The sequence below is a fragment of the Mesoplodon bidens genome, assembly GCF_964165515.1.
Source record: "Mesoplodon bidens genome assembly, chromosome: 8".
Lineage (NCBI taxonomy): Eukaryota > Metazoa > Chordata > Mammalia > Artiodactyla > Ziphiidae > Mesoplodon > Mesoplodon bidens.
In genome coordinates, this window is record NC_138165.1 from 45,533,913 (window position 1) to 45,549,587 (window position 15,675).

The 15,675-nt window shown below is 39.7% G+C and overlaps 1 protein-coding gene across 1 annotated transcript in view; it reads left to right on the forward strand.

The window, feature by feature from the left end:
* NEB (nebulin) overlaps positions 1-15,675 on the forward strand; it is a 289,834-nt gene that overhangs the window by 267,137 nt on the left and 7,022 nt on the right. The window contains exons 149-164 of the mRNA XM_081243154.1: positions 1,067-1,171; positions 1,896-2,000; positions 2,643-2,735; positions 3,785-3,877; positions 5,882-5,974; positions 6,470-6,562; positions 7,560-7,652; positions 9,341-9,433; positions 10,401-10,493; positions 11,040-11,132; positions 12,705-12,797; positions 13,089-13,181; positions 13,511-13,603; positions 14,467-14,574; positions 14,680-14,863; positions 15,166-15,258. Of these exons, the coding sequence (XP_081099280.1) occupies positions 1,067-1,171; positions 1,896-2,000; positions 2,643-2,735; positions 3,785-3,877; positions 5,882-5,974; positions 6,470-6,562; positions 7,560-7,652; positions 9,341-9,433; positions 10,401-10,493; positions 11,040-11,132; positions 12,705-12,797; positions 13,089-13,181; positions 13,511-13,603; positions 14,467-14,574; positions 14,680-14,863; positions 15,166-15,258 (1,618 nt within the window). The remainder of the gene's footprint in view (positions 1-1,066; positions 1,172-1,895; positions 2,001-2,642; positions 2,736-3,784; positions 3,878-5,881; positions 5,975-6,469; positions 6,563-7,559; positions 7,653-9,340; positions 9,434-10,400; positions 10,494-11,039; positions 11,133-12,704; positions 12,798-13,088; positions 13,182-13,510; positions 13,604-14,466; positions 14,575-14,679; positions 14,864-15,165; positions 15,259-15,675) is intronic.

Below are 15,675 nucleotides of genomic sequence, written 5' to 3' on the forward strand. Positions count from 1 at the left end.
GAATTTCTGGATCATATGGTAGTTCTGTTTTTAATTTTTTTGTGGATCCTCTATACTGTTTTCCATAGTGTCAAAACCAGTTTACAATCCCACCAACAATGCACTATTCTCCACATCCTCACCAGCATTTGTTATCTCTTGTCTTTTTGATGATGGCCATTCTAACAGGCATGAGTTACCACCCGTAATTAAAGAATCAGTCTCATAATGTGGATGTAAAATTTGTGGGCAAATCTGGAAGAAACAAAGTAGACCGTCCACATTTGGATTATCAATTTTTTTAAATAAGATTGAGATTATGTCATCAACGCTAACCACACAATCTAACCCTGATTCCTCTTATGATGGGTAACTCTCCATCTTCCCACAAATAGAGAGAGAAAGAAAAGTAAGATGTCCTTCATGCACCAGGATATACCCTCATTTGTTTTAATCTTCACTGCTGATCAGGAATCTGCAATTTACTTGAGTAGCCCAAAATTAGAATTTTTGCTTGTCTCCTAATCAGTGAGTTCTAAAGCAGTAGTTGCCTGGCCTGACTATACTTTGTAAACACCTGGGAATGTAGATTTCCAGGACCCACCCTGGGAGCTCTGGCTAGGAGCCTGGACCACACCTGCTCCCAGCTCAGCGAAAATATCCTTGTCACCAACCAAGGACTGGCATTCAGGAGGCCTTGCTGATGGCTCTTAACCCTCCTGCTTTTCTCCACCTGCCTGTTGAATAGTCTGGCTCCATCCAGTTCACTGTAGACATCCCCAAGTCCCTGCCAGGAACCTCAGGGGCTGTCAACCTCCCTCGTGTGGACCAGTCCACAGGGGCCTCCCTCTGCCAGCTTTGCCATGACAATGGGTCCTATTAAATGCCTGAGCTCAGTTCTCCTGGAAAGAAAAGGCATGGCACTCACTGACTCAGAGGGCTCTGTTTTATAACTCCCTAACATCCTTAAATAGTCAAAAAAATATAAAGGACTTCCCCTCTGCTGAGCAGGAAGGGCTATTTTAGGTCCCATTGGCCCATATCCCTGTGTTATTCCCTATCCTTATTTCTTGGAATCTATTTCCAGAAAAAGTACAAGGAAGATGCAGAGAAGTGCATGTCATATTATGAGACCGTTTTGGACACCCCAGAGATGCAGAGGATCCGGGAGAACCAAAAGAACTTCAGCCTTGTGAGTTTTTATTGAATCTAAGACACAGCTCACTGGTACCTGGGATGAGGCGGGGCAAGAAGGATGCCTCTGGGCATACCTACCTGCAGCAGCCCACCACACCTCCCATCCCCTGCCCGGGAGCTGTGTGCTCCTGTCTCCTCTGGGCTCATCTTATATCTCAATCCCAACTCATAGCATTAAAGACCCATCTCTCACTTTGTTGGTGGTTTCCTGTCACTGAATATGAACTATCACCATCTTCCATTGGTGGTGACATCTTTTTCAAAATTAATTCTAGGCAAGATATATATATTTTAAACTAGTTTTAGGGCTTTAAATATTTAGTTTCTTCACAAAATTCTTATTAAAGAAATTCCCGTTGGCTATGTGACTATGATTATTGTAGCGTAGAAATTTTTTTAAAAATATAAGGTTTTGGGGCTTCCTTGGTGGCGCAGTGGTTGGGAATCCGCCTGCCGCTGCAGGGGACACGGGTTCGTGCCCCGGTCCGGGAGGATCCCACATGCCACGGAGCGGCTGGGCCCGTGAGCCGTGGCCGCTGAGCCTGTGCGTCCGGAGCCTGTGCTCCGCAACGGGAGAGGCCACAGCAGTGAGAGGCCCGCGTACCTCAAAAAAAAAAATATATATATATAAGGTTTTAACTTCCTTTACACAATATAGGACAATACAATATACAAAACAATGTTGAAATCTTACCAAGATGTTTGCTCTTTTTTCATAGCTTCAATACCAGTGTGACCTTAAAAACAGTAAAGGAAAAATTACAGTTGTTCAAGACACGCCAGAAATACTGCGTGTTAAAGAAAATCAAAAGAATTTCAGCTCGGTATATTTACTATTTATTTTCCATTTAATGCTAACCTAATAATATCAGGCTCCTCTTTAAAAATATACTAGCCGTACGTTGATTCAGACAATTAACATCTAACCTCCTCAGTTAATGCTAGCAGTTATTTGTTAAAATTCCCCATAATTTGCTCTAAAATCATCACCCCAGAGACCATTTGAAATAACTTAAATCTGCTAACAAAGGAGCTTTTCTTTCTTTTTAACTTTTTTAATCCCAGAGCAGTATCATGTGTTGTCTTGCTCCAGAAGATGGATTTCTTTCTGACACTGTGATTTATTATCCTTTCCCCAAATAACTGACTTTGTATTTCTTTAATGGATTTTGTGTTTCACATGGGAGGGTGTTTTAATCAACATTTTCTGGTTTTTCTCATCATGTATTAATACAGTATGATAATCTTAAAAGAAATCTCAAGATCTGGAAATTGAGATGTGTGTTGTATACATGGTTTGAGTTATTGATACTGATGCAGAAGACAGTCCAGATACTCCAGCACTTGCCTAAGAACATTCTCTAGTGTCTTCTGTTTTCACAGAAGCCAAGTTTCCTAGTCTCTCTCCAGGAATTGCTGGGTTTTCCTTTCTTCTGTGTAACACTGTCCTGATTCTGAATGCCCAGGTTTTATATAAAGAAGATGTCTCACCAGGAACGGCGATTGGAAAGACACCTGAGATGATGAGAGTGAAGCAAACCCAGGACCATATTAGCTCGGTAAAGACAGCCACTGGGGACTCACTTTCAAAATTTTCTGCTCGCCTTTGAAGATTTACACTGATGTCTGAGCTGCACTCATGACTTTTGTCACCAGAAGCAGCTTAAGTTGCTAAAATAAGGGTCATCTCATAATGCAGTGCCGAGGCAGTTTTCATGAGGGCTAGTTAGATATAAAAAATGGAGAGGCCTGTGTCAAAGCAAACCAGAGCTGGACAGTAGTTTAAGCAGTTAAAACAACAAAAAAAGATTTTTATTCAGGACAATTGCGACATAGGAGAAAAGAGATCTCGGTATAAAGCTGAGCTCAATTCTGAATACAACAAGGGAAAGGAGGGATTTATGGGGGCAGGGATGGATGGACAGGGATGGGGGATGGGGAGGTTGGGGTGTGGGGAAAGGATCAGTGGATGGAAAATAGAAGAAACATCGGGGGTAAATGGGGGATTCTGCCTAAACCGACCTACCAGGATTTTTGCTGGAGGCAGGTCAAGGTGATCAGACTTCTTCTGGGGGGTTGGGGGCAGAGGGCATTAAGGAATTTGATCAGATATCAAGGATGATGAGACATCCAGGGTGGGGGATTTTGGCTAAACTGACTTAGCAGGATTCTGGCTAAAATTGGGAGGTGCAGAGATGGTCTCGGAAGTCCGAAGCTCAAGGCCTAGTTGGGAAGAAGGTTCAGAGGAGCCTGACTCAAGTTTGGTCAAGAAGAGACTCCTTGTTACCTGTAAGAAAGTAGCAGTTGTGAATCAGAGACTGGCTCTTCCTGGGTGTGTATATGTGAGTGTGTCCATCCTGGGCCAATGAACTGTGGCTGTAAGATATGGGAGACTCCAGGGAAGAGAAGGGGCTTCAGTCTAAGTGTGGACCCCACCCCCAAAGAGACCAGAGAGAGCCCAAATGTCCGTGTCCTTGGCACGGACCCAGTATCAGCATGTGGCCCCCTTCCCCCTAAGTATAGGTTTTGTGCTGTTTAAACTGCGACTTCGCACATCGCGGGGCTACTAATCAAACGCATGTACACGTTCCCACTTTTACACCTGCAGGTGAAGTATAAGGAGGCGGTTGGACAAGGAACCCCGATCCCAGACCTGCCTGAAGTGAAGCGCGTCAAGGAGACCCAGAAGCACATCAGCTCGGTAACGCGCCCCCGGCCCCTCCCCCATGCTCAGCCCTCCCCCCGCCGGCTGGCTTGTCTCACCCCGTCTCCCTTCTGCCGGGCTTCCCAAGCCCGGGGATGGCGCGAACCCTCCCTGCCCTGTGAGGGGCAGTGCGGTTTGCAAAAGCAGAAGAGGAAACTCTGTCTTTACGTAATCAAGGAGCACAAGGCACTAGGCTTCGTGATTGCTCATCATACCTGCAGTTTCTAAAGTAAAATGTGCCGACTACTAATAAGTTTATTGGGATGATCTCAAGGTAGTTGACCAAAAGCATATACATATAAACATAAAAGTAATAGAAAATAAATATGTATACATGCATGGATGTATATACATACCTCCGGGCATTCTCCACGGTCCAGAAGACCCTAGGCAGCCTAGCAACGTCTCCACGGCCACCTCCCCTCCCTGGACCTGTATCCTCTGCTCTCTCCTTGTAAATACAGCGCGTGTTCAAGGCGCTGGCTGTCATCTACCCACAAGGGTCTATTATCCCTTAACCCTGTTCTCTAACAGGAATCGCAGGCACCTGTGCGCAGCGTGTGTTTTGGGGGAGGTGGGATTCTCCCACACCTGAAATATCAGGTTCAGCACACATTTCTCCCGACCTTCTGTCCAGCTAGCCCGGTCTCCGCCCACCCCCCCGTTCCCCACTCCCCCAGCGCGCACGCGCTTCCATCCGTAAGCAGTTTCTAAGCAATTGCTGGCTACTAGCAAAAGATTGTGTGAAGTTTGGGAAATAGTTGATGGCCCATAAAAGGTGAGGATCTTGGTTTCAGAGATCCGCCTGGCCCCTGGAGGCCCGAACTCTCATTTAATTTCCATTATCAGACAGCTGCTATTTCTCTTGCAAGTCGTTTGTATTATTTAGACCTCATTCCCTTCGCATTCCCTGCTTATACTCTGGCTCCCAGTGGTACAGACTGCATTTAGAATTACATGTCCACTAATCCAGGAAAACCAGCCCGCATCTCCTTTGCTGCTTCTGATTGCAACTTCTTGCCTTTCTCTGATTTTGTTTTGTTCTGTGGTCCACAATCTGTTCCATTGCCTTGCTCAGTAAAGAAATACAACTTTGTACCAAGATGGTAGATATTTAAAGATCCCGAAAAGTTGCCTAGCAAAGAAAAGATGTCAACACTAGTTTGTCAGTGATTTTAGGAATTAATCTGTGACACAAACCCCTAGGATTTCTGTGTTGCTCCCCAGCCTGTGCTCTAGTGCAACATAGAATCCATCCATTTAAAAAGAATTCATTCCTTCCTTTAGGCTGAAAATTCTTAACATTGGGAGGGAGGGAGGAATGGAAGAAGCTAAGAGGCTCTGGAAGTTCCTTACTTGTTTCATTAACATTTACAGTCCTTTGACACTACCCAGAACAAATAGGGACTTTTCCCTGTTCAGAAACACTAATTGGCAAGATCCAGCAATCATCAGTAAAAATTTCAGAGAAAAATGCTCTTCCTGGAAAAATAAATTGTTTAAGTCTCCTTGCATTAAGGGTATCTGCAGACTAAAGGCCAGCTAGGAATTTTCAGAAGAAAATACAAAACAGACAGAAAACTCTCAACAACTGTGAAGTAACAGAGGATCACATGATTAGAAAAATCTAAGCCAAGCCACCTATTTATTGAAGTACAAACCTATTGTGGACCCACTATATTCAAGGGACTAATACTAGATGTTATGAAATGGTTAGACTTTTTTCATTGTTATATTCATTAGCACTGTTTAATGCATTTTAGGAATGTACTAAATGTTGACTACAGAAAATGCATAATTTAATAGTCTTCAAGGTAGTAAAATTACTATTTTTGAAGAGAGAACATAGATATTTGTGGCATTTCCTTCCTTATTCCCTGAGTGTCATGTTTGAAGGCTAGATTGCTTTTATGAGTTTCCACCAAATAGCCCACATATAGCTGTAATCCAAAGGATTCGTGGTCATTTTACTTTTTTAGATGTTCTCATTATCTTCTACAGGTTTTGTACAAAGAAAACTTGGGAACAGGCATTCCAACCCCTGTCACTCCAGAGATTGAGAGAGTCAAACGCAATCAAGAGAACTTTAGCTCGGTATTTACAAATATATCAAATAAGATACTTGATTTCCCATTAAAAAATTACCGGAATAACCCATCATCCTTTTTTAAAAAGCAACATCTTAACACCAATTTTGTGTGTGTCCGTGTGTGTGTGTTCCACCTGACCAAGACCATCTGGACTTACACAAAATGACTCAATTTTCTGATGGTATTTTAACACTTTTGGTGACTGACAAGTGTGAGCACTTAGATCTGAAATACTGTAAATAGAATTAACATAAGATTCCTCATCATTCTACTTATATGCTATAACTCAACGCTTTCTGTGGTACCTTTTCATGCCCAGAATTAGCATTGTAGAGTTTATCCTTAAAATGTGGAGTAAAAAATAAAAGCATTATCCTTTCTAAATATTACTCACTAAAAAACTCCCTCCTCACACCCACCCCCTGCCCCCCATCTTCTCTCTTCCTTAATCTTTGTGCTTGTTTTGAATGTCTTTTGGGTACTTTCTTGTATCTCACAGGTTTTGTACAAAGAAAATCTGGGGAAAGGAACCCCAACCCCTGTCACTCCAGAGATGGAGAGAGTCAAACGCAATCAAGAGAACTTTAGCTCGGTATTTCTTAGGGGCCAAAAAATAAAATCCCTTAATTTTTATTTAAAATAATATTTTTAACACATTACCAATATATAATTTTCTTCCTGTAAAAATACTAAATTCATATAATTAAAATAATGATACCAAATATTACCCGTTTTCAACCCAAATCTTATTATTTATTTTAGTTCTGCTGTGAAATTTTAACTATGTTTTTCCTAAAACGTAGCTATTGATCACGTTCCTTAAAAACCTGTAATACTTAGTGTTTCCTTCCTCAAATTCCCCTTGAATAACAGTAGGTGTTTCTAACTGGTGTGGCACAAGTCAAAAGTAAAATCTAACATGCCTCCGAAAGGATAATGTTAGCTAGAATTTTATTTGTATTTATTGTGGCTCTGTTTGATGTATTTTGTTTGCAGCTCTTCTTAAAAGAATGTGATTCTTGAACATTTTCACTCCAGAGACAACATCGCAATTCACAGTAACTCAGAAATACAGATTTACTTGGCTCAGCTATTTTTGGTGTATCACAAGAGAGATAAATGAGCTTTCCTTGGAATAGTTTCAGGATCATTGAAAGCTAATATTTATTTAGCTTTTAATACTTATTTATTTTATTCCCCCAACCCCCCCCCCCCTTTTTTGGTTCACTAATTTAGAGTTAGTTCACTAGTTTAGAGCAACTCATGAGGCATGTAAATTTCAGTTAGCTTGAGTAGTCTCTGATAAGGCCTAGTCCTTGTCTTTGAGAGAAGGCCTATATAAGTGACTGACTCCTCCTGCAGCCTGGCAGCTCTGTGCTATGAATGCCTCTTACAGACAGACCTCATACTGTGTGTGATGAAACGGCCAAAGATGATCTGTACTTGTTCTATTTCTTAAAGTTATTTAGGCCAATTTTATGTCATTATGAAAACAAACAAGCAAAAATACTTTTAGAACCTATTTCAAAAGCTAAGTCTTCCTAAACAATGGGTCCAGGCTGATTTGATTGTTGATTTTGTGCACACAGATTCTGTACAAAGAGAACTTGAGCAAGGGGACTCCCCTCCCGGTCACTCCCGAGATGGAGCGGGTCAAGCACAACCAGGAGAACTTTAGCTCGGTATTTGGGAGAAAGCTCTTAACTCGTATTAAAAAAAATGATAATACTTTTCTATAAAACAAAACTTCTGTTAGTCCCTTTAAAATAATCAGTTTAACACATTTTTCTTAAAAAAAAAATCTCATCAACTAAATTTTTCTGTTTTCCAGATCTTTTACTCACCATTTGATTCTAACATTTTATACTTCCTATAATAGTCCCTTAAAACTTTTCATCGATTCCTTTCCTTCCCTTTTCACGTTTTATGGGACTTTTGAAGTTAATTGATGTCCAAAACCCCCAAATACTATAGCTTTATTTACTTGGGAATACTTATATTTGATGTAGCTGCGTTAGCATTGAAAGAAAAGACACAGGACTTGAGGCCATGTGTAGAAATAGTGGCCCTTGCTGGGGACAAGGTTTAGCTTAACATAGATCCTATCTGGATAAACAGAGCACCAAGAAAGAAAAGCACTCAGTATTGGAACCCAAAGCAATCTTATCTTGATACTTGTTCTAAACAAGCCATTCCATGAATAGAAATCCAGATCTTCTGATCTTTTAAAAAATATACAAATTAGATTGTGAGTCTATATTTAATGTTCTTTTATTAATATTTTTGTTGCTAAAAAACTCTATACTACTCAATAGTCTGTGAAACTTTTATATAAGGATCTTAGATTTACTTATGCCTGAGATGGAGAATCAAATGTCATTAGGAAAATCTAGCTGGATTTTTTTTGGGGGGGTGGGGGGTAGTAGGTAGGGCGAGTTTTGATCCAAAATGTTTTTAATTGTCCATTTAAATATTTTCTGAAAGTTTGATTCTTTCACACAATTAAGTAACTTTCTTTGGTCCCACTGTCTTTTTGTTTTGTTTTAATTACTATTCACTAACAACCTTTTGATTTTATTAAATTTTTGGTATAAATTGATATTATTTTCGGAATGTTATATTCACTGTTTTCCTTATAGGTTTATATTATTATTATTATTCCATCTTTTGGAAAGGTTTACATTAATTTTCAAAACTATTTAAAAATTATTTTCTTCTGTATTAGAGTAAGTATATTATTGCTCATATATATTTGAGATATTAATGATCCTGATGATCCTGGACAATTTCTTTCTTTTAAGTAACCATTTGTGTTAATTTTTACATAGGTTGCATTTAGGCAATTTTTATCAAGTGGTGCATAGAGCCTTTAAGATTCTATGGAAGATAAACAGTGCTATGTATTTAGACTTGACCACCTCTATAACTTGAATTTACCCAACAAAGACCAATTTCCTATATCGCATAGATTTGACCTAGGGTTTAAAGTATCTGTTATTCTGTAAAACAGATGTTCTGTGTAGGGAAAATAAATATTTGCCCATCTAATTAAAAAATAACCTTTCTATTGTACACTAAGCATTTTAGTAATTTTATGAAATTTGATTTTTTTTCTTAATCCCTAACACAGAAAACCACCATTTAATATATGAGTTAGCTTAAAAGTTGAACATCACATACACTGGCACTTTAGCCAAGGAAATATGGAGCATGTTTTCATCCAGATCTGTGCTTGAAAAAACAGATTGACTTGGTGAATTTGTCTTTCCTGTTTGACGTCTGTGTTTCATAGTACGTTCCTTACACGATAGATGAAAGGGCTGTTTTTGACTGCTCTTGTTTTTTCTGGATGCTTTCTTGTATCGTACAGGTGTTGTATAAAGAAAACATCGGGAAAGGGATTCCAGTTCCCATCACTCCAGAGATGGAGAGAGTCAAACACAATCAAGAAAACTTTAGTTCGGTATTTAAAAAGCAAACAAACAAAAACCCTTTAACTAATTTTAAACCATTTTTAAAAAAGATTAATGGCTATTATTTTAAAGCCTAATCAACTTATCCCAGTAAAAACTTTGACACGTCTTGTGTCTTGTTTGCAACCTAATGCTGCCATTTCCCATGAATCAGTTTCCCCATTTTGGTTAAATATTAACATCACTTAAAAAATGTTCAATATGATATTCCAGCCTTTAAAAACATAGCATTCCCAGTCTCTAGGCACCCACATTATCCTGCTTTGGCAACTTTCATTTGAACGTAAAGCTTACAAAAATTTATTCTGCAAATAAGTTTAAACTGTTGGCTTCATTTCCTATTCTAACCTTGGTTTCTACTGGTATTTGTATAGATATTTTCAGGGTTTTTTTTTTTTTTTTAGCATTTTGTCACTGTTCTCCATTTAAATATAATTAATTCTTCCCAATATGTTCACCTAAACTAAAAATTAAATACCTTGACTTCTTTTGAAAATCAACAAAAGAAGACTTGTGTGTATGCATCTTCATATATGCAATGTTTATAAAACCTAAATACCCTTATGTGGTTTATTAATAACATTTCCAAATCAAAATAACTTCCTTGGTTCTCCTTCTGTCTCTGTCCTTTCTTTTTTTCCCCCAACCTCATAACAAGCTGGGGGGCGCAGCTCGTCGTTCCCTTCCATGGTGCTCTCCTTTGCTCAGTGATGCAGAGACTAATTCAACAAAACAGTAAAATTCTCCTTTTTAATTTCTTAGTTTCCCTGCTCCTTCCTGCATTCCCTTGCTTTTAAGGATGTCTTTAGGCTCCTACAGGTTGGATCTAGAAGCTTCTGGTATTTCCCTTCCTCTAACTTGTTCTCTTCCTCTTTGTCCTTCTACTCCCCACTGCTCTGCAAGAAGGGGAGAGTGGTTGATTGCTCTTTTTGTTCTGGATGCTTTCCTATCACACAGGTGCTATACAAAGAAAACCTGGGCACAGGAATCCCAATCTCCATCACTCCAGAGATGCAGAGAGTCAAACTCAATCAAGAGAACCTTAGCTCGGTATTTTGGAAAGAAACGGAAAATAGATGCCATTTAACCTCATAATTAAATTGATTCTTAACATTTATTCTTCTTTTAAATCCACTTCCCTTCCTTTGCTTCTAACATACCTCACTTAGCAAAAGGACATACTTTCACATTTCTGTGGTACTACTATGGATTCTTTTTTTTTTTTTCAAGTTAATTCTGATTTCTGTTCCATCTGGCATTTAAAAAAATATCTTTTGAAACCTTTTTTCTTTTAGTTTGCTTGGATAACAACACAACCAAGTTCTAACAATCTCAAATCCCCATGTGACTGTTTGGGAGGATAACTCCAGTCTTTCCCCAGCAACTAAGGGCCCTGCTACCCCAGATAGAGTCAGTTTCCTAATCCCAAGAGTGGCTGTCATTACATTTTTTTGTGGCATCTTGTCAGCACATAACTCCTGGCTCCTCGGACTACTGTGTCATTTGATAACAAGGAAGTTGAACTGACCCTTAAAATCTCACAACAAATGTAATGTTACTTATGGTTGTTTTTCTGGATGCTTTCTGATCACACAGGTGTTTTACAAAGAAAACATGGGCAAGGGAACCCCTTTACCTGTCACTCCAGAGATGGAGAGAGTCAAACACAATCAAGAAAACATTAGCTCGGTACTTTGGCAAGAAAAAAAAAGAAACTACTTCTTTAATGATTTAAAATAATACATATTAATCCTACTTTTTAAAGACAACTGAAATTTTGTGAATTTCTTAATCACATTTATCCTTCTTTCCTGTAGAGCTACTCCTAGACTTAACCCCATAATAACAAGGTTGCTTTAATCCATATTTTAAAGTTCTAATGTCAGAAAGTAACAGATTTTCCAATAAATCATCCTTTGGCTCCTCTCTCCCCAAACTTACTCTCTATCCATTACCCCTAAGGTCTCTGTTTTACATACTTGTAAAATTTGGGGAGTGGAGTAGTAGGTGTGACAGGGCTCTTTCTAGACATTGGAGTTGTGATTTTGTTGTTTTTGCACCTGACTTTAGGTTCTAATTTACCCTGCCAGATTTGGACAAAGAGACCTTGGGGAAAAATAACCCCTAATCCTCTCCTTCAGGGATAACGACATAAATTAAGATCCAGTAGTGGTTTTGGCAAATGAATGTCAATTTACTTAAAAATGAAAGTGTCGCTCGAACTGTTTTTTTTACCAATTTCAGTTCTCTTTGTTCTTCTGTATTTATCATGGTCTTCGGCTGCTAATTTTAGTAAGCCGTTTTCTGCAAGCCTGCGCTCTGTGATATTTTATGTTTATAGATTGCCGGGGGATTGGGGTTTGTGTGGGGACATTAGCGTACGCAGTGAAGCGCCAGCGGCCTGCCGCATCTACACTGCCTGCAGGTTTCTCGGATACTGGAACGCAGGACTCCTGAGACTAGTGTGCATCAGAATCACCGGGAAGCCCACCCTCTGTCATTCTGTAGATCTGGCGTGGGCCAGAAAGTTTGCATTTCCAGCAAGGTCTCAGGTGATGCTGACCTTGCTATCCAGGGACCTCAACTTTGAGAATCACTTCTTTGACAGAATTCTTCCTCTTGAATGCCATATCTTGAACCTCCTGTGACCCCAAGAATGACACTGAGGTGACAGCGAGGCTGGGAATTTATCACGATGTTTCCTATTGACTTACCATGATAGTGATCTAATTGCTGAAAACATGTTTCCTTACTACGTACGATGATGTACTGAACTAAAGCAAGAGGCAGAGCACAGACGATAGCAAGGACACATTTTCCTGACGTGTCTGTGAGTTCAAGGGTGGCAAAATGGTCCAGGCTCCCTATGCTATTTAGGAAGCAGCCTCCACCTTCTCAGTGTTATTCAAGCGCGTGCCCCTAAGTCCTGTGAGTTGACCTGTCAGGAGCTTGACATGCGTAGGTTAGTGGGAGAGTGAAGACAGTTTCCCAGCCCTGCCCCACATCCCAGAACTAGGCACAAAAACTGCAGTTCTGTCTTGCAGGCTGTAAGGATTTCAGGGCAGGGTCCTAACCTAGAAATGTGTGTCTTGCTGTAACTACATCAACTTGTTTTGGAAATGTATTTCTTTCCATCTAACCTTATTGCCCAAATGGTTTAGCACCCTGAGCCTCCTAACAAATGATCTGTTCTGTTTAATCTTTTGGTAACTGTAATTCTTTTTTTCTTTTTGGCTTTTTGGATCCATTGGACTCATGTAGGTTTTGTACAAAGAAAATGTGGGGAAAGGCACCCCAACCTTTGTCACTCCAGAGATGCAGAGAGTCAAACGCAATCAAGAGAACATTAGCTCGGTATTGTCTTGAGAAATGAAAGTGCTTTTAATTTTGCAAAGTAACCCGTGCCGTTTGACCTGCTCCTAACTCCATCCCAGGTTAAAACAAACAAAATGCCAGCTTTTTAGAATCTCCCCTAAATGATATACATTTACTGTTGCCATTAACTGTTTTTTAAGCTTTCTTCTAGAGTTGTACTCACTCATAGTAATAGATTAAACCTGGAGTTTTCTCCCCCAAATTGCATTATATTGAATAGCCTGAATACTGCCTCCTAGTGACTTTCAGGTCCACCTTTGTATCTCACAGGTGTTATACAAAGAGAACCTGGGGAAAGCCACCCCCGCACTCTTTACTCCCGAGATGGAAAGAGTCAAACGCAATCAAGAAAACTTTAGCTCGGTATTTGATAGAGGAAAAAAGAAATGGTGACACTTTTAACAAGCCTGGCAAACATGGTTATACCACTAATTTATCTCACAGTTTCCCCAAAACTTTTATCTTTTAAAATTCTTCTTTACCTACTTAAAAATGACATACCAACCCCACCGGCTCACCTGATTTACTTCTTTCTTCACTTTTTGCTTTCTACAATAACATTTTAATGGCTTTCTCTTCTTGAGGTGTTTTTATAGAGTGTGACATAACTGAGCCATAACAACAGCTCGATGATGTTTTTCAGAACTGGGTTTCTGCTCTCTGATATTTGGATGCTCTCTTGGCCCCTCTAGGTATTGTACAAAGAGAATATGAGAAAAGCAACTCCGACACCGGTCACTCCAGAGATGGAGAGAGCTAAGCGCAACCAAGAAAACATTAGCTCGGTATTTTCTAGGACTAAAGAAGAAGTAGTGCAACAACTTGGAAAATAACATTTTAACATCATAAAAAAGTGTCTTTCTCGTTCAACTGAAAAACACACTAAAACGAAGAGAGAGAGAGAAATGCAACATCTTGGAATATAACATTTTAACACCATAAAAATGTGCATTTTTTTATTCAACTGAAAATTCACACTAAAATTAACATAACTGCGCTTTTAAATTCCAAATGATTGTACTAAGACATAACAAGTTAATTGCCAGTGTTTCCTCTTCCCTTTTACTTTACTCTGAGGTAGTCTTATGTAACCAAGTGTAACAAATTGACTTCCTAACATCCTCAATCTTCAGCAATACTTTGTTAAGATACTTTATGAAACAGGTAATATACTCTGAAATGGATGCCTTCTCTGACTTTGATATTTTGGGTTTTCATTTCTGAGACTTTGATTTCTGTATTAGCATATTGGTTTATGAAATCTGGACATAATCCTTCAAAAAATGATCACTTGTTTTAAAGGATAGTTCTTTCAAACGTCCGTATCACGTTTAGCTCCAAATATCATCCAATGTGCTGGTGCTACAATTCCCAGCAAATTCAAGAGATCACTTTTTCCCCTTCCTTTCAAAATTATTCTTTGCCCTGTCTCCTCAAACTCAAAAGAAATCCTTTGTCTCCTTCAAGCCCTGCCTGTTCACCCTCATGCTAACTGTTCCTCTGTCAGTCACGGGCTAGCTGGGGCTTTTCAGGTGACTCAAGCTTCCCTCCCCAGCTCCTTTCACCTCCATCTGTTGGAAAGGTTGTGAGGCTTCAGAATTAGGACGGTACCACAACCTGTCCTCATTCATGGTTTCTCCTCTGTCAGGTGCTTTATTCTGATAGCTTCCGGAAACAAATACAAGGCAAAGCTGCCTATGTCTTGGACACGCCAGAGATGAGACGGGTGAGGGAGACCCAACGCCACATCTCAACGGTGAGTCAGGAATTCCTCAGATTGGGTGGGCGGCCTGTTGGAACATGTAAAAAAGGAAATGATCACACCATCCTATTTTCACCAAGTGAATTCATGAAATTTCAGGTGAAGTATCATGAAGACTTCGAGAAACACAAGGGTTGCTTCACACCAGTGGTGACAGACCCCATCACTGAACGAGTAAAGAAGAACACACAGGACTTCAGTGACATTAACTACCGAGGTATTCAGAGAAAAGTGGTAGAAATGGAACAAAAACGGAATGACCAGGATCAGGAAACTATTACAGGTAACTGGGGCCTGGGGAGAAAAATCAACGTTAAGTTAAGGAAGGTAGAACACAAGTGACATTATCTAGAGCAAAGCAAAGGCCAGAGGACCTCAATCTGTGTTTTCATTACATGTGAAAGAAGACCCCTATCATTTCACTGTTTGCAAAGCTGAAATCTACTTTATGCTTTGTTCCCCTCCTAGAACTAAGCTCAATGAGTGTTATTCAATCTGCCTGTGGTTGTTTAGGTTCATGCCTTGGTCTCCAAGTTATCACAAGCGTCCAGGAACATCTGTGCTGATCCTGAATCTCACTTTCAGGTTTACGTGTCTGGCGTACAAATCCTGGCTCAGTTTTTGACTATGATCCAGCAGAAGACAACATTCAGTCCCGAAGCTTACACATGATTAATGGTATGTGATGCCACAAAAGGCTTACAACGTAAACATCGCCATTTAGTGGGCTAGCGCCAGTGGCTTTTAGGCTCAGAAGTTCATCTCCTCCAGGGCTTTCAATTTCCTGAGTTACCCATTCAGCATAAGAACACCTCCTTGACTAGTGAGCCAAGCTCATTTTCTAGACAAGTTAGGAAAGATTGTTTCACTGCCTAAGGGTAAGTCCCCTTCAGTCCCTATTATTATTATTATTATTTTCCTAAAGAAAAAAAGGTAGTACATCTTTCTGTTGGAGAAATAATAATAATAAAAAAAAGAAATATATAAGCAAAGGGAAGAGAATGGATTTGCCCTTTAACAACTTTCTGAACTCTCTTAGGTCAAGGAAGATTAGCCACTCAACAAAACAGGCCACATGGCTTTATGCCTTCTATT